We start from the raw sequence: 19,623 nt of genomic DNA on the forward strand, positions 1-19,623 counted from the left end.
ACGGAGAATAGCGTGAAGCCTCCACACGTGCTACGTCACCATGGTAATGCGCTCAACAAGCCATGTGATAAGATGTGTGGAGGCAACTGAGATTCGTCCTCCACCATCCGGATTGAGGTGAGTCACTACGCCACCACGAGGACCTAGAGCGCATTGGGAATTGGGCATTACAAATTGGGGAGAAAAGGGAAGAAAAAAATAAAAGAATGTAAATTCTAGAATTACACAGAAATAACAGGTTATTCTTTATTTTTTAACTCCACCCTGTCAAACATTGTCTTGTGATATATGGCATTACAATACAACTACAATACCACTGTGTTCTGTATTTGAGCCTCTTTGGGGAGGATTTACTGCAGCCGAAAATGTATAACAATGCAGAAAATATTAGTGTCTAAAAGTGATTACCTTCTAAAGCAGGGGTACTCAATTAAAGTTCCAAGAGTTCCGGTCTCTACATTTCCTTCCCAGCAAAAGCCTGGATAGTATGTAGCTTACATGGTGTCAGTAGTTATATGGCTAGGAAATTATGTATCTTTTTTTTTAATAGTTTTTATAACTTGCCATGTTGACAGCAATAGTACTTTGTAAAAAAAAAAAGAAGAAAAAAATCCTGATGAGGACATTGGGGGCCCAGAGACAGCTAGTGGGGTCAGAGAGATATTTTCTACCAAAAGATTATAATATTTCATCAAGACTTCATCTATCGGGAGCACTTGGATGTGAATATTAAAAGATATGATCAACAGTTTGTTTTGAAGCTGAATGACAGCAGTCCAGTTATGTTGAAATATTTTTACATTCAGAACCTATACCTATGTATGGGACATAGGAGGTCTTTTGACAGATAAAATAGTGTGGGTTCAGGGGTGTCCCCTGAAAGAAAATGTATAAAAATGTAAAAGCCCGAATGGACCATTTTTATATTTTCCTTAAAGTGAGAATCTACTAACAACAAACAAACAATTTACATAACAGTGAAGCATAAAATATCTGTTTGATTAATTTAAGGATAAATTGGCTTTCCTTGCCATGATGACATCTCTGCTTAATTTTCACAAAATTAGAACATAAATCTGTTTATTATGAAAGGCTTGTAACATGCTGATTAATTAAGCTAAATTTAGATGGAAAAAATGTTATAGTCTTAAGGCGGCACTTAACTTGTCCTGACACAAACCTGGCTTAGCTGAACCAGCTGAATCATATCAGACAGATGAAGATAGTTTCACTTTACTTAATTTTAGTTTTCTGTAGTGTGTTTAAGTGAAAGATGCCAGTATCTGTAGCGGTGTCTCCGCTACTGTTGTTAAAATAACTGCACCTGCAACTCGTACGTACAGTAAATTAGGCGCGTTGCAGGTGCCAGATAACTAGCACAATGTTTCAGAGCTCGGCCCGGATCCGGACCGGAGTCTGCATATTGAGTACCCCTGTTCTAAAGCATGAAGCAAATGAAACGGGTAAGGCACTGCACATGTCTCTCTGAAATAGAGAAAAACATCCAAGTGACATTAATAAACAGTATTTTTAAACAGTCGTACTACTAATCATTATCATAAAATCATTGTCAATCATTATCAAAAAATTAAAGCATTTGGTTAAAACACAAAGCACACACAGTTACGGTAGGTACAGCAGATGATGATGCATTTTAAATGTACAATATATTGTAACTTGAGACGTCTACTTTTGCAATGCTCATTTGGGCCTCGGTGGTGAACATTGGTGCAGAAAATGCCACAGGGTTTGTCCCAGAAATGAAAACACAGTATATGAGAATGTAATGACTGTTTACTCAGTATGGCGCAGCATATCTGAATTCAGACAAATGAATAGACTAAAGTTAAAGTTGAAATAAATATGAAAATGATCACTGTGAAATTGACCAAGCTGAATCAACCTAATGACCTTCTGATATACCGACCAAAAAATGAGTGTTGATTCAACATCGAAAATTGATTGATTACTGATCTCGACCTTCACAACTGAAAATAGACGTTGAATCAACGTCTCCTTGCTATCTGGGTACCCGCCTCTGCTCCATCCCTGTAAGTGTCGGAAATTCACCATAAGCTGGTTTGCCAACTGCCACAAAACATTACAGAAGACGTTTCTCATGGGTGTTTTACTCATCCCTGCCTCCAGAGGGCAATAAACAGGGACTATTGTGAGATAGAAGAAGAGTGAAGCAGATGCACAAGCAAGTATTGTTGTATGTTCATGCTGATTTTGTCAATCCATCTAAAGTCTTGATTGAGGAAAGTTATTTTGTTCAACACTTATGTAAGTTGATAGTAAATATGTTAATACTCGTTTGAGTACCTTTTTTGTATTGTTTAATCTCTGTTTCTCCAGACCTTGTGAGTAACTGTGCTGTATAATGGAAATGTTTGTTTGATGCAGGATTGTTTGAAACAGCTTTTGATGTTTGTTAAATTGACTTGTATAGTCAATATATGTGACCAAATATTGTTAGTATCAGGACTTTATTGTATATAAGTGGCCTGTTTGAGACTTTCATTCTTGAGGCTTAATTGTATTATATACAGTTGCAATCAAAATTATTCAGTGCAAAAAAAAAAAAAAAAAAAAAAAATGCAATTAAAAATAAGCTGTCACAAAACCTAACAGAGGAGATTATTTCATTACACAAGAAAGGTCATGGCTAAAAGTACATTTCCAAGACACTTCAATTTCCAATAGACAAAGTTGGCAGCACCATTCATACATTTTTAAAATATGGTACAACAGCAACCTTCTTGGGTGTGGAAGAAAGTAAAACTTCTCCAAGAGAAATGTTGACTTGAATATTCAAGAAGTAATTAGGAAAGTCCTGTGGAGTCCTGGAAGAATGTTTTATAGACGTATGACACTAAACAGAAAATGAGATTTAGACCAGCAGTACATCTGGAGTAAAAAAAAAGTCAAGGTGATGACAGGAACGACACCATCCCTACGGTTAAGCATGGAAGTGGGTCAGTCCTGTTATGGGGGTGTTTTGCAACTGCAGGAAATGGCTATCCTGACTATGTGATGGACGCCATGGATTTTTTCAGGTATCAGGCCATTTTGGCAAAAATGTGATGCTTTCAGTGTGTAAATTAAAGCTCAGTGATCACTGGATTTTCCAGCAAGAAAACACCAAGGATACATCCAAGTTGTCCAGAATCAGGTTCAGGGATGGGTCGTGGGATGTCCTTGAATGGCCCTTTCAGTCCATAATTAAAATCTCATTGCAAACCTTTATTGGGATTTCAAGGAAGCAGTGGCAGCACAGAAACCAAAGAATGTCAATGAGCTGGAAGCTTTTGCTCATGAGAAATGTGTAAAATTCTAATAGAAAGGTGTCCGAAGCCTGAGAGCACTTACATGAAAAATGTATTTGATGTTATTAAGGGTAAATGATGCTCCACAAATGATTGACTTTGGGGGTTGAATATTTTTGACATGACATTTGTGGAGAGAATCAGTTATTTTTTATTTTAAAATGTGGGTAAACTGAACTCTTTCTTCTCAAAATCACTCAAATGTGTATTATTAACCTACTGTTTACTAAGGTTTTATTTGATATGTTTTAATTCACATCACCAGAACGTATTGCTGGTCAGGGGGGTTGAATAATTTTGATTGCAACTGTAGGACTGGGTCCTTGTTGTCATCATCATTTCATCATCTTCTTCAGCCGATTTAAATGAGCTATTTGGGACTGGACTATTTTTAATGGCAAATTCTGGGACTTGATTGTATTCTAATCTTAAATATGTCAATTTTGTGTTGTGTGTTTGTTTAAAGTCTGCATTCAAGTTTTTGATGCAAATTAGCATCACTAAACGTCTAAAGAACTATTTTTAATGAAAGATGAATAATCCTGCCTTTAATCCATAAAATTTTTGAGGGTATTTTAGATGCCATACAGACGTTTATTGCCTAGCTTTGGTTATACATGGTAAACAGGGTGATGGCATTTCCTACAACAATGGGATATTATATAAATAAAATAATCTGCCTTTTTTTGTCAGATCATCCTACAAGTGAAGAAAGATTAGAAGGTGGTATATAAAGAGGAACAACTGCAAGAGTAACAACTGAAGTTTACTGGCATACTATTACAAAAATGCAGTGTGTTAAAGAAGAGTTTAAAGAGGAGAGTGAAGACATCAGTATTACAGAGTCATGCAAAATGAAACATGAAGATTCTGAGGAACAAAGAGGTTGGTGTTCAGTCTTGATTCTTCACAATGATTGATAAAGTCCATTAAGGCCGTTTTCACACCTGGCTTGTTTAGAGGATTTGTTTCAGAACCTGGTGCATTTTCTCCCTTAATTCGGTTCATTTAGACACATATGAACACAGTAATCTTGGATCTGCACCAAAACAATTAGTCTGAGATCACCTGGACAAGGAGGTCTCAGACCGATTGCAGACAAACTCTGGAGCGGTTCACTTGTGGTGAGAATACAATCCGACCCAACAGACCAATGAAACAAATATCCCTTTAAAAACGATGAACATACCTGATGGATCTTTGGTGCTGATCCAGGCCAGTTGGCGCAACCGGCTACGCTTTCTTTTTCCACTGTGGTGCCGTGAAATCAGGAGAATGTTCATAACGGGTCCGTCTGTGGCGATGGCATGAGAGGTAAACATGAGAGGATTATTGCATGTTCCAGTTTTTGGGACTGGTTTTTCCTTTGTTTTACTCTGCTAATACACAAGAAAGTCACTGCCTATGTTGCAAAAAGGAAAGCAAAGAGAAATATAGCTGCAAGAAGCAATTAAGGGGCCGAGCACACCAATGGTATGGAAATGTCACTGGACATCAGTTAAGACTTAAAGAAAAGTAGCATAAAAACATAGGTATAATTGCTAACAGGTGGTACAGTCACCAGATTTACATGGTGAGGTCAGGGTGTTGTCATTGTGACACACACAAAGTTTCATGTATTGTAAAAGTGTTGCAGAGTTACAGCCACGGATGCTTTTTGGTGATTTGCCATCAAATGTGTTGGTGCGCTATTCGAGAACCGTTATGTCTATCAAAAAGCTTTTGATAACTTTTTGTTATGAGTGTCCCTAGATGATACATGACAAATTTCGTGCAGATTGGACTTGTAAAAGTAGGTTTTCAAAGTTAATCAAAATGGTGGACAAAGTATGGCCAACTATGGCAAATTTGGTATCAGCGTATTTGGCATTACTCAAGGAATCTAAAGAGAGAAGTAGCAGGACGATAGACTAAAATAATCAAACATTATAAACATATTACATTTTGTTATAACTTTTGACCACAAAGTGGCGCCGGCTCAAAACTTTATATATATATGTATAATTATATACTACATTTTACGACAAAATTAAAAATGGCTGACATAGGAGTATTGGCATAATCCAAATCGTTATGCCCCAAAAGAGTCTAAAGAGACCAGCCTCATAATTTTAGGCCAAACTATTCAGAAGTTAATACTAAAAATATAATTTGTTCTTATCTCCTGACCACAAGGTGGTGGTTCTGTGCCGAAATGCTGCAGGTACCCTCAAGTCATGGCTCTGACAAATACCAAGTTTTGTGTCAATACACCAAAGCATTGCGAAGATACAGTCTCACATCCATTTTAGCGCACTCGCCATCAAATTAATTGAAATGCTATTCAAAAATGGTTTGTTCTGTCCAAAAAATTTGTATAACCTTTTGTCCCCAGTATTTCTAGATGATACATGACAAATTTTGTGCAAATCGGACATACGGCCTAGGAGGAGTTAGAAAAAGTAGGATTTTCTGAAAATTCTAAATGGCGGAAAATCTAGTCAGGCGGAAATTGAAAACATGGTATACATTCGACTTGGCATGAGCTAGGGAATCAGAGGAAAAAATAATTTTGACTCTAGGCCTTGCAGTTCAAAAGTTAAAATCATAAACATAAGTGAAAATTTTAACAGTTGTTGGCGCTAGAGGGTTTGAGTTAGAGACCCAAAATATAGTTGAGAGTACTCTCTCACAGAATGGTTTATAATCGTGCCTTGCCGAACCGTGCTTAAGTGGAAATGCTACTGTAACCGTTCCGTATCGTGCTCAGAACCATTCGGCCAGATAATGGAAAAGCGGCTATTGTAAAAAAAAAAATTGTCCCTGTTTTGGAGCAAATCTACAGAGCCCCTTAGGGAAAGTGCAGGAATTTTTTTTTATGAAATAGTTTTGCATTTCCTCGCAATAGTTTTGCATTCCTTCTCAGTAAATTTACCATGGTTTTACTTCAGAAGCCATATTTTAGCCGTGATATTCATAGTAAAACCATCATAATAATGTATATGTATGTAATGTATAATAGTAATTGTTAAAATGTGGTATTTGTAGTGAAACCATAGTAACCACAAAATTATGACTGTTATTACTGTTGTTTTCATTGCCTTTCGATTACGGCTCATTCGACATTGCATCAAACACTATGGGGAATTCCTTCGATGACCTAATTGAAGCCCTTTGTACAGTAATGGCAATCCTGTGATAGGCAATGGTATTTGAGCCCCACCCCTTTAGGATCACAGTTGGCCTATATAAGCGGGTGCGAAATCAACATTTCTTCAGAATTTTCTTCCTTAAAGACATCAACATATGTCATGATTATTTTGCTTAAAATTCTTATCACGATTATTCTGCCCTTTGAAGTTTTATTTATTTATTTTTATTGCAGGGCTGCACGATTTGAAAAAAAAAAAATACTGTTGCCATAGCTTTGATATTTTTTCTTAAATAAACAATAAAATTTCATTAAACAGCAACTCTCATGTTGAACAAGGTGTTAAAACTACAAACAAGTAAATTATTCTTTTTGACCAAAATTAAGTCATGTTTTGCCCATGCTTTATTTCCAATTTAACGGTATTCACACTTAAGTTCTCTTTAAAAAACGATTAATGACCGCTCTAAAACTGCTGTTTCACCGCACTGCAACCAAAGTTTATTCAGCTGACTTGCTGCGTTATCAGTTAATTGCTGAACAGACAGAGTTGTTGAATGACTGTTCTCAGAATAGTTTGAAGGCACCAGATTTTCATCTTACCTCCATAAAGTCTCATGTTCCAGCAGCATGTTCCAGCTTTCTGATGCGAGCCTTGTATCAATCAAAGCGATATATGAAACATACTCGTAAACATCTGCGGCTCCGTATGTCAGTGCATGCTCGAATTTGAGAAGGATCTTGTGCTGACGCAAGCCATGCATGCCCCCCGATCTTCTGACGCAGCGTCCTCGCCAGTGCAGTATTCACGTGATGAGCTCCGGCTCTCTATTGGAGTGCACTGCCTTATTCTGTCTGTCGGTTCTGATGATCGGGATGATGCCATGTCCCTCGCAGCATCAGATATTGGTGTGTGGTCCATGGAGGATTTTGTTGCCCCTTTCCCCATGCTTTGTGTCCTCACATGGGCGGTTGAGGAACTCGGTCTCAAGTGGTCCCCTCTAGAATAGCTGGAAAAATCTTGCCTGGATGAGTGGTTTCTGCTGGCCACTCGTCATCAGCAGACTGCTGTCAAGAGAAATGCGCCATTCTTCTCAGAGGTCCACACAGAACTCATGAAGACCTGGTGCATGCCCTACTCGTCACCACTCAGATCAGAGGGGATGCCGTTCTCACCACGGTGGCCCATGCAGAGGAAAAGGGCTATCTAAATCTTCCCCCTGGTAGAACAGGCGATTGCAGCCCACCTTTGTCCTGCTGCCGCCATGGGATGGAAGACTCGCCCCGCCCATCCCTCCAAGCCATGTTGATTGATGTCCAAACTGGCTGGAAGGGCTTATATGGTGCGGGCCACGAAAGTCACCGGCCCTCCGAAAGGCGATGAGCACCTGGTGGTTCTGGACCAACTTGTCTGGCTGACTCTCACAGAGATGAGTGATGCAGAGAAAGCCACCCTCCTTGACACCCCCGTGTCACCAGCTGGTATGTTTGGCAACGCCGTGGAAGGCTTTGCAGAGCGTTTCATCGCTGCGCAAATGCAATTGCAAGCGAAGCACTTCCTACTGAAGAGAAGCAGCCTTTCCTTTCACCCAGCCTGCTCTCCCTATACTCTGGGTCAGCGTCCGGTGAAGAACCCCACTCTCGCCACTCCAGCGCCAACAATGGCTGCCACTGAGCCATCGGTGAAATCACGTAAACCGTGGCCCAATCAAAAACCTTAATTGCCTTAAACGACGGGGGAAAAAAGCAGTTTGCATGCCGGCCAAGTCGCTTTGACGGCGTTCTGTCATCTATGGTCCCATCACGGGATGCGCCAGTGTTGCGCGCAGAAGTTAATAATCTCTTCGCAAAATGGGCATAGAGATTGTTCCAAACTGCGATGCCCACTAAGGGTTCTACTGCGGCTATTTTCTCATTCCAAAGAAAGACTGTGGGCTTTGGTTCATTTGAATCGCGCGCTCACATAACACCCATTAAAAATGATTACTAAGAAACAGACCTTATTGCATATCCGTCCTCAGGACTAGTTTGCGTCCTTCAATGTACAAATTGCACCGCATCACAGGCTGTTTTTGAGATTCGTGTTCGAGGGAACTGCGTATCATTTCAAAGTCCTTCCCTTCAGTCTGTCTCTGGCTCCACGCACATTCACAAAATGTAGTGATGCACCGCTCGCACCATTAAAACCGAATGGCGTGGGCATTTTTAATTACCTCAACAATTGGCTATTACTAGCCTGGGTCTCAATGTCAACTGGGCAAAAAGCATGCTTTCTTCCAGCCACCAGAGTCCAACTCTACTCTGAGAGCATGCATGCGCATCTCATAAGCGAGTGTGTTCAGACCATTCTTCAGAGTCTGTCTCAATTCAAACTGGGGAAAAAAATTCCACTGAAATCATTTTTTAAAAAAAGCTGGGTCTTAAGGCGGCAGCATCCACCATCATAATGTTAGGTCTTTTACACATGAGGCCTCTGCAGTGCTGGCTCAAACATTGTGTACCACAACACGCCTGGTGCCATTCTCTAGCACCATGTACAGCTCCAGACTTTTACTAGCAGGGTGTTGCTGGGTCAGGTTTTCAGGTGAAAAGTGGTGACCATGTATGTGTCCAGCACAGGCTGGGGCACATTGTGCCGCAGACACTCTACCTTCAGCACCTGGACAGGTGTGAAGCGTGCATGGCACATCAACTGCCTGGAACTAATAGCGTCTTCCTAGCTTTGAAGGCTTTTCATTCTGATATAGTGAATCACCACTTTCTGATTCGTTCGGACAAAATGACAGTAGATGAGTATATAAATCGCCAGGGTGGAACTCGATAGCTGCCAATGATGAGCCTGGCACAGCACCTGTATGCGACATATGTCCCGGGCCGCCTAAACTGCAGAGCGGATCTGCTGTCGCACTGGCGAGCGATGCCAGGGGAATGGAGACTTCATCCTCAGATGGTCCTTAGGGTTTGGGAAGTATTCAGCAAAGCGGAAGTCAACCTAATTGCCTCCATGGAGAACACTCACTGTCCCCTCTAGTACTCTATTTCCCAAGCCCCACTATGGGTGAATGCCATGGCCCACAAATGGCCTGCAAAATGCAAGTATGAGTTTCCCCCGGTTCACCTCCTCCACTCTGTCATTTGCAAAGTCCTAGAGGACACGGAAACTGTTCTGTTGGTTGCGCCGAAATGGCCTAATCAGTCCTGATTTCCTGAGATGATGAAGATAATGAATGGCCCTCCATGGGAAATACTGCTGAGGAGGGACCTCCTGTCTCAAGCACAGGGCACAATCTAACATCCCCAGCCAGAGCTGTGGAACCTACATGTGTGGCCCCTGTACGAATCGCATTGAACGTGACAGAATTGGCACAGTCGGTAATGAACGCAATCTTGCAGGCTAGATCACAGTCCATGAGACACCTCTATGCACTGTAATAGCTTGTGTTTACAAATTGGTGCTCTTCACGTAGCAAGGACCCAGTGAATTTCTGCATAGCTGAGACACTTACATTCCTTCAAGAGCTGCTGGATGCAGGTATTACCCCATCAACATTTAAGATCTATGTAGCGACTATCTCGACATATCACGGCTGACTCTTCTATAGGCAGACATGAACTTGTCATAAAGTTTCTTTGGGGAGTGAGGTGTTTAAACCCCCCTCGCCCTGCTACAGTCTCAACTTGGGATTTAAACCTGGTGCTAAAGGCGCTCACGAGCCCCCCATTCGAACCACTGGAATCTGTTGAGATGCGTGTGCTTTCTCTAAAGACCTTTGTTTAGCCAACTTATGTTGGCTCTGGCCTCAGTTAAACAGGTGGGTGATATGCAGGCACTGTCGGTCGACAGCTCATGTCTGTAATTCGGGCCGGGTCTTTCAAAAGCCACCATCAAACCCAGAAAAGGCTATGTGCCTAAGGTTCTATCCACGCCCTTCAGGGCTCAGGTGGTCTGCCAACAAGCCTTCTTTCCCCCACTGTTTAATTAGGATGAGGAGCTGTTGATGCATTTCTTATGCTTTGTGCAGGCATTACACCCGTATGTGGAGCGCACCTGCCATTTTAGGCTTCGGATCAGCACTTTGTTTGTTATGGATGACAAACAAAAGGCATGTCCGTCTCCAAGCAAAGGTTCTCTCTCTGGATTGTTGATGCAATCACCCTCGCTTATAAATCATAGGGCGCAAGATGCCCTGCAAGATTTGCAGCAGGTTGGTCTTCGCATAACACGTTGGTGAGGTTTAACAACCTAGACGTGGAATCCATCTCGTCACAGGTTTTCTCTGTCTAGAGGGCTTATTGTTCCAACACTCAGTGGGTGAGCCCAAGCTCCTTTATTACGGGCAGGCTACCTGCTATAATTTTGATACAGCTGCCTGTATGTAGGCTGTTGTTTAAATTGTCCTTTGGTAGGTTCCTCTGGGGGTATGACGTCATGTAGTGCGGCATGATGGGACTCTGTTCCCCATAGCATTTGACGCAATGTCGAGTGAACTGTAATCGAAAGGGAACGTCTCCGGTTATACAAGAAATGAGACATTGAGTAAGCTGGCCTCACTACCACTTTAGAGTTTTGAGGTACATGTAGATGTGCTCTTGTCCCTCAGTCAGAAAATTCTGTAGAAATGGAGATTTATATAGGCCAACTGTGTGCCTAAAGAGGTGGGGCTCTCAAACACCATTGCCAATCATAAGATTGAATGAAGAGCTTCATCTAGGTCATCGGAGAAGGAATTCCCCATAGCATTTGACGCAACATCTCATTTCCTTCATCTCAGGGAACCGAGATTACATGTGTAACCGGAGATGTTTTCCTGTATTACTAGGGTTGCACTATGAATGTCATGGTTAAAACCATGGTAAATTTACTTTGATGCAATACAAAACTATTTCAGAAAAAATATACAGAAAAAATACCCTGTTATCTAAGGGACTTCGTAAAAATCAAACAAGCTACAGGTCTGAAAACAGCCTATGGTATCAAAGCTTCAGACAGTTCACTAGATCTGACAGCTGTAGTTAGAAAATCACAGAAGCAGTAAAATTACAGTTAAACAAATAATACCAAAATCTACATGAGCATATTAACTTTCAGCATATAAAAGATCACTTAAAGTAGATATTTGTCCTTTGCTGCTCACTGCCATTACATAGGGGTTCAGTTGTAATTTTTTCACATTTGTCAATTTACTATGTTCATTTTAGACTTGACAGAAGTGAAAGCGGAAATTCAAGAACTGAATGATGTGGATGAGAAACATCATGTGCGTAAATTTGATAAAATGACTGCTGAAGAAGATTTTAGTGGCTCGAAGACTGAAAAAAATGTCTCACAGAAAAGAACTCTAAGTACAAGAGATAAAAATTATTTCACCTGCTCTCACTGTGGAAAGAGTTTCACACAAAAAGGAAACCTTAAAACTCACTTAAGACTTCACTCTGGAGAGAAGCCATTCACCTGCCTTCAGTGTAGAAAGACTTTTGCAAATAAAGGAGATCTTAAGTGTCACATGAGAATTCACACAGGAGAGAAGCCTTTTACCTGCTCTCACTGTGGAAAGAGTTTCACACAAATAGGAAACCTTAAAACTCACTTAAGACTTCACTCTGGAGAGAAGCCATTCACCTGCCTTCAGTGTGGAAAGACTTTTGTAAATAAAGGAGAACTTAAGTGTCACATGAGAATGCACACTGGAGAGAAACCTTTCACCTGCTCTCACTGTGGAAAGAGTTTCACACAAAAAGGAAACCTTAAAACTCACTTAAGACTTCACTCTGGAGATAAGCCTTTTGCCTGCCTTCAGTGTGGAAAGACTTTTGCAAATAAAGGAGATCTTAAGTGTCACATTAGAATTCACACTGGAGAGAAGCCTTTCACCTGCTCTCACTGTGGAAAGAGTTTCACACAAATAGGAAACCTTAAAACTCACTTAAGACTTCACTCTGGAGATAAGCCTTTCACCTGCCTTCAGTGTGGAAAGACTTTTGCAAATAAAGGAGATCTTAAATGTCACATTAGAATTCACACTGGAGAGAAGCCTTTCACCTGCTTTCACTGTGGAAAGAGTTTCGCACAAAAAGGAAACCTTAAAACTCACTTAAGACTTCACTCTGGAGAGAAGCCTTTCACCTGCCTTCAGTGTGGAAAGATTTTTACAAATAAAGGAGATCTTAAGCATCATATGGGAATTCACAATGGAGAAAAGCCTTTCACCTGCTCTCATTGCGGAAAGAGTTACTCCATGACATCAAGCCTTCAGAGTTACCTTGGACTTCACTCCGGAGTACAGAAGAGTTTCAGCACATCAAGTAATCTACACACTCATTTAAAAAAACTTTGTCCTAACTGTCATAGTGAGCGAGTTTAATTTCAGGGCCAACTTATTTATTGTAACACTTCAGACTTCTCTAGTCAGTTCAACTTGAGTCAGTATACTACAGTAGGTATCCATTCAGAATAGATTTTCTACTGCTGCAATCACTGCATTGATTAGTCATTAGCAGCTCTTAACCGCTAATGGGCGTTATAACCATAGAATTTCAACAGGCCAGAGCTGAGCACCTCAGAGCTCTTTCTCACAACGTCACGACCATTCAGTTTGCATTTCTATTTTGCCAACTGCCATTAAATTGAAGATGAAGAAGAAACAGGATTAGAAATGCCTTTGCAGTGTCCAGCCAGCAAATCAAAGACTTTCCTGCAACATTCAGCATTAACGAGGACGCCCACGCATCGGGACTTATTTGTTTCCATTTATTCATTCACATTTAATTAGAGAGAATTATCATTTGTAAGTATTTTTATATGTATACACTTATATTATGAGTGAGCATCATTCAGCAGCATATTCAAACAATTGTTACTTCCAAAAACTGTCAAGTCTCTAAATATGTGCTTTCTTTTAAAGGTGCACTCAGTAACTTTTGTGTTTGTGTCATCTTGGACTTTCACTGACATCTAGTGGTGTGGATGCAGCATCATTCAAAATCAATAGTTTTTGGTTTCAGATGCCATTGTAGAAATACACTATGCGCAGTCAGCCATGATTAATTTAATCCTTGAGTAAAAGTGTCTAATAAAATGGTGGTTACTGAGATGAAACCAGTAGTATTCGACTGGTTATGTGATTCTAACATGGCAGCCCACCTGAGGGGACCCTCTCCATGTAGAATAAAGCAGCTTTTATAAGTTTACTGATATGATTGGAGTCTTCATGTTGTGTGAGTAGCCATGATTTTATACATGTTTAAAAATTGCTATTTCTTAAGGGGTAAAACTTTATTCATGAGGAAAAAGTACTGAGCGCACATTTAATGTGCTGATAGGCTAGCCAATATTTTCTGTTTTTAAACAGGATTATCAGATGTGAATTAATTAATTTATATGTATACAATTGTATCATATGTTTTATTTTCCTGGCAATAAAAATGGAAGAAAAAGTGAACAGAATTATTCTTCATTGGAGGCAGCATAATTATCAAAAGAAATATTTTAAACTATTTTAATAAGAATCGCAGTTTACTTACGACTCAGTACACTTGACATTGCTTTTATTAACACATATGGGGGGAGTGCCTTCTTACACAACCTAGTTGAAACCTCTCTACAATAATGGCAATATTCTAATATTGGCTATGGTGTTTGAGCCCCACCTGTTTTGGCGCAAAACTGTCCGCTATTAAAGTAGGTGCACAAACACCATTCCATCAAGACAGCGATCATCTCTTGTTTAGTAGTCCTCTACCCTTCGCCATCAATATACAGGAGTCAGCGGGTGGAATCTTCACGGCTACGAGAAGAATCCCCACTCACCTGCAGTGCTCCGCCTCGCCACTTGACGCTTCACTGGTAAACGGGCCTCAGCATCCTGATTCCCTGCAGCGCTTCGGCAGGTGTTGTGTATCCTAACAAAGCAATTGCATATTGTATATTGTGTGAAATATATATATGTTGGGCCTCATGTACTCAGATAGGAGACAAAGGCAGGCCTACATACAGTCATAAAGCCTGACTGCGGCCTGTAGGAACACTCAAAGCCTGATAACACAAACGGCACCAAAATCAAACTAAGGGAGTCCAAAACAGACTACAGATCCCATCAAGGCTTGCTCACTTTACACATAGGTGTGAAATTCTGATGGTTCAAACTTTCAATTCGTATTGGATGAAATGCACGACAGAACGCTTCCCTTAACTATGCTGTCATCAAGTGTATAAAACCCAAGAGATTCCTCCTAAGCTTTGCTTTCAGCAACAGTATTTACCGCATCTAGTTGTAGCCCTGCTGCTCCCATGTGTAGCCTTGCTGCCCAAGGAAGTAACGTACGTACCTGAACTTTGGCCATACGATCTCCATCTCGCTGGATGAGCCGAGATTTCTGAGCAATCTGCGTCTCACCCTTTTGCCTGCAGAAGTGAAGAAAGATTTCTCTTCCTTCTTCAACCGAGTCGTCTTCACTGATATCTCCGCCAACCCACCCAGAATCAGTCACCGTACCACAAGTTATCTCATGCAGTCAGACTGCCCTCACTGTGAGGGCATGAGTCTCAAGACACTTCGCTTGCGAATCGCCCTCGTTCAGCCTCATGTCCCCTCCCATCCGCCTCTTCTGCGATACCCAAGGATTTACACGAGGAGGCACGGCAAGGCCGCGAGGTCGAGCAGGATGTATTTGAGGTGGTCCTCATGCTGGCACATGCCCCGCGAGCCCCTCAATCTCCACATGACGTGTCTTTGCCGATAAGTTATGTGCGAGATGAGCTCCGGCCCTCTGAAAGAGTGCGCGGCCTCATCTCGTTCAGCGGTTCTGACAATGGGGATGATAATGACAGTGTCATGTTTCTCGCTGCATCAGGCGAGTGGTCAGTGGATGATGCTGCTGCCCCTCCCCGCAGCAAGGGTGAGGAGCGTACACACGCCACTGATAGGGAGATGCACCGCGTCCTTACAAGGGTGGTCAAAGAGCTTAACCTTTAGTGGTCCACCCAGAGGAACCTGAACAGTCTCGCCTCGATTAATGGTTCCTGCAGTCCTCAGGCAAATGGACGAGCAAGGCTTCGATCAAGAGACATTCAAAGAGCTCCACGCTGCGAAAGTCACTGCGCAGGCCATCGGCAAGTCCATGGGCTACCTGGTAGTTCTGGATCGTCATGTATGGCTGACCCTCACAGAAATAAGTGATAAGGAAAAAGCCACTCTGTTGGATGCTCCAGTGTCTCCAGCTGGCCTTTTTGGCAGCTCTGTGAATAAGTTTGCTGAGTGTTATGTCGTGGCAATCACAGGCTAGGAAACACTTTATGCCAAAATGGAGTACATCACAGCCCGTTCACCCTCGCAGCCAGTTTCGAGCCAGTGCCCGACTAAAAGCTCCGTACCTGCTGCCTCAGCGCCGGCACAAAGCCACCGATGAGGCCACACAACCCATGGCTCTAACAAAAGCAGCCATATCAGCGCCCGCATCGCGCTGGTGGAACAAACCCTCCTACGCAGCAAAAGCCCTCCTGACGGGCACAGTCCTTTTGAAGCGGAAAGCAGAGCCTGCGGTTCCCTCCGGGTCTGCTCCAAAGAAGGCTCGATTGGAGACACAAAACACTTCCCCATCTCACCACTGCTGTTTGTCTGGAAAGAAATATTGTTGTTCACAATATTGTTCAAAATGTTGTTTCTGTGCCTTGGACTCCAATAAATGCCATAAAAATGCAATAAATGCAAAAAAGAATACAGCACTCGTTGCAAATGCACAAGATGCTCACATATTCTCAATAAAGAGCCCTTTTCCTCTTCAAAGCCCACACTTTATGCGCAACTGCTTCCCTATGGTGAGCGACACATTATATCATACGAAGACCAAACCAAATTTCCCTCTGTCCCGTTACGCGGATGCGTGGTGAGCCATAATGGGAATTTCAGAATGGGTGCAAAAAATTATTGAACATGGTTATACGATCCAATTTGCACACCGGCCACCCCATTTCAACGGCGTTCTGTCTTCCATGGTTTGTCCGAAGACACGCCAGTGTTATGAGCTGAAATACACAATCTCCTCATGAAAAGCGCAGTAGAGGTTGTGCCAAATTGTCAAGCCCAGAAAGGGTTTTACAGCTGTTATTTTCTTGTCCCAAAGAAAGATGGCGGACTTTGGCGATCCTGGATCTGAGACATTTGAATTGCGCACTCACAAAGTGCCCTTTCAAAATGATTACTCAGAAACGGATCTTATTGCCTGTATGCCCACACGATTGGTTTGTGTCGATCGATCTGAACGATGCGTACTTTCATATCCAAATTGTACAACATCACAGGATGTTTATAAAATTCGCATTTGAGGGAACAGCATATCAATTAAAAATCCTGCCATCCCTTGGACTGTCTCTGCCTCCTAGCACGTTCACAAAGTGCATCGATGCGGTTCTCGCACCTGAAACTGAGCGGCGTGCGTTCCTTGATGAATAACTATTACTGGCACAATCAGAGGCTCTGTTATGCAGCACAGAGACTTCAACATCTAAACAGCTTGGGCCTCAATGTGAACTGGGCGAAGAGCACGCTCTACCCCAGCCAACAAATCTCCTTTTTGGGAGTCCGCCTCAACTCTACAAGCAGGCGCGCGCACCTCACAAGCGAGCACGTTCAGGCCATTCTACATTGTCTGTCTCAGTTTAAATTGGGGAGAATATTTCCACTGAAGCTGTTTCAAAAAGCATTGGGTTTGCCGCCGCCATTTCGATAGGTCTCTTACACCTGAGACCTCTTCAGTGCTGGCTCAAGCGCTGTGTGCCACAACATGCTTGGTGCCATGGGTGCATGCGCATCACTGTATCCCGCCGCTGTATAGCTGCTTTAGCAGCTTGGACAGCTCCTGCCTTTTACCAGCGAGGTGTCGCTGGGGCAGATTGTCAGGCGGAAAGTGGTGACTACGGATGCTTCCAACACAGGTTGGGGGTGGTGTGCGATGGATGCCCGACTTTCGACACATGGACAGGTGCGAAGAAAGCATGGCATATCAACCGCCTAGAGCTTTATTCCTAGCCTTAAAGTCTTTTCAGTCAGAAATAGCAAACTGTCATGTCCTGGTTCGCTCAGACAACATGACAGTTGTGGCATATATAAACCACCAAGGCGGAATTCATTCACCATCACAGTTGAGACTGGTTGAGACTCCTATGGAGCAAGCGTCATCTCCCCCTGAGAGTGACATATGACCCAGGCTGCCTGAATTACAGCATGGTGATACCAGGCGAATGGAGACTTCATCCTCAAACTGTATTGAGGTTTTCGGAGATATATCAGTCTATTTGCCTCAGTGGGGAATACCCACTGTCCCCTCTGGTACTTGAAGTCCCAAGCCCCGCTGGGAGCAGACACAACGGCCCACAAATGGCTGGCGAAATGTAAATATGCATTTCCCCCGGTGCGCCTAATTCACTCTGTCATATGCAAAGTCCGAGAGGACAAGGAAATTATTCTATTGGTTGCGTCGAAATGGCCCAGCTAGCCATGGTTTACGGAAATGGTAGAGATGCTGTACAGTTCGCCATGGGAAATACCGCTGAGGAGGGATCTTCTCTCTCAGGCGCAAGGCACAATCTGGCATCCCCAGCCCAAGCTGTGGAACCTGCATGTGTGGCCCCTGACCAGAGCTCCATAAATGTGCCAGAACTGATGTATTTAGTCATGAACATTTTACAGGCCAGAGCACCATCCACGAGATGCCTCTACGTGCTAAAATGGAATGTGTTCACTGATTGGTGTCTCTCACATGACAAAGACCCAGTAAACTGACCCATACATGAAATTCTCATATTTCTTGAAGAACGATTTAGACGCAGGACTCACTCCGTCAATGTTCAGTGTATATGGCAACTATCTGTGTATCACGCACATGAAGCCGGCACCATTATAGGCAAGCATGATTTAATCAAAGTTCCTTAAAGGAGCAAGACAAATAAACCCATCTCGTCCAGCTACAGTCCCGACTTGGGACTTAAATTTAGTCTTAAAAGCTCTCGCAGGGCCCTCCTGTTGATTTGTGCATGCTCTCCGTTAAGACCGCACTACTGCTGACTCTGGCCTCAGTAAAACGGGTTGGTGACCTGCATGCACTATCAATTGACAATTCATGTCTGGAGTTTGGCCCTTGTCTTTCAAAAGCCACTTTCAAACCCAGAAAAGACTATGTGCCTAAGGTCCTAACCATGCCCTTAAGAGCGCAGGTGGTTCACCTTCAGGCCTTCTTCCCTCCATTTAATTCAGATGAGGAACAATCGTTGCATTTGTTATGCTCTGTGCAGGCGCTACACACATTCGTAGAGCGTACACACCAGTTCAGACTAAAAAAGGAATGTCCGTCTCCAAGCAAAGACTTTCTCACTGGATTGTTGATGCAATTGCCCTGGCTTATGAGTTGCAGGGTTAGACTTGCCCAGTTGGTGTTAAAGCACACTCAACTAAAAGGCATGGTCTCCTCATGGGCGTGGATGAATGGTGTGTCCTTACAAGACATATGTTTTGCAGCAGGATGGCCTTCTCAAAACACATTCACAAGGTTTTACAACCTAGATGTAACGTCTCTCTCTTCACAAGTCCCCTCTGTTTAGAGTGCTTGCTATTTCATTGGCCAAATATATATACTTATGCTCCTCCCTTTAAGGACAAGCTCCCCATCTTTTTACACAACCGCCTGCATTCAGGCCATTGTAATTTACCATAAGTCACAAGCACTTACATTATAAGTGCTTATATAGTTCATATATTCATTCTGAGGGCTCCCCTCCTGGCCCAACACGAGGGTCACTCACTGCGGCATACTCATGTCGGTCGTCATCCCACGAGACTGCGGCGTCACGTTTCCTTTCTTGGAGGTTATGTCATGTAGTGCGGCATGATGGGATTCTGTTGCCCATATTCCATTATGCAGTTCAAAACTATAGCTTACATGCTTTATTCTTTATCTGTCTAGTATTTTATCCATTCTTTATCTAGCTTATAAAATTAAGAGACTGCAGACACGACCAAAGAAATAAAATGTTTTTGCAATTTCATTTTTGCAATGTCAGTATAGTATTTGGTACATGAGAAACATATTACAATAATTGTTTGAGGACAAAAAAACAATTAAATCTCCTCTGTTGTGGATGTCAGGACCCAGTTTGAAAATGAAGGAAAGGTT

The 19,623-nt window shown here is 42.3% G+C and overlaps 2 protein-coding genes across 3 annotated transcripts in view; both read left to right on the forward strand.

Annotated features, from left to right (window-relative positions):
• LOC127440566 (zinc finger protein 184-like) overlaps positions 1-13,897 on the forward strand; it is a 78,023-nt gene extending 64,126 nt beyond the window's left edge. The window contains exons 6-7 of the mRNA XM_051697243.1: positions 4,066-4,214; positions 11,659-13,897. Coding sequence (XP_051553203.1) covers positions 4,066-4,214; positions 11,659-12,821 — 1,312 coding nt within the window. The 3' untranslated portion in view covers positions 12,822-13,897. The remainder of the gene's footprint in view (positions 1-4,065; positions 4,215-11,658) is intronic.
• Positions 1-19,623, forward strand: part of LOC127440774 (gastrula zinc finger protein XlCGF57.1-like) — a 164,610-nt gene that overhangs the window by 108,499 nt on the left and 36,488 nt on the right. Inside the window, exon 1 of one of the 2 annotated variants that reach the window (XM_051697649.1) lies at positions 2,259-2,286. The exons of the other annotated variant lie outside the window; for it this stretch is intronic. The gene's annotated coding sequence lies outside the window, so the exon portion shown is untranslated. Of the gene's footprint in view, positions 1-2,258; positions 2,287-19,623 lie in introns of those variants that run through there. 2 annotated transcript variants of the gene reach the window in all.

The sequence above is a fragment of the Myxocyprinus asiaticus genome, chromosome 5, assembly GCF_019703515.2.
Source record: "Myxocyprinus asiaticus isolate MX2 ecotype Aquarium Trade chromosome 5, UBuf_Myxa_2, whole genome shotgun sequence".
NCBI classification, from domain to species: domain Eukaryota; kingdom Metazoa; phylum Chordata; class Actinopteri; order Cypriniformes; family Catostomidae; genus Myxocyprinus; species Myxocyprinus asiaticus.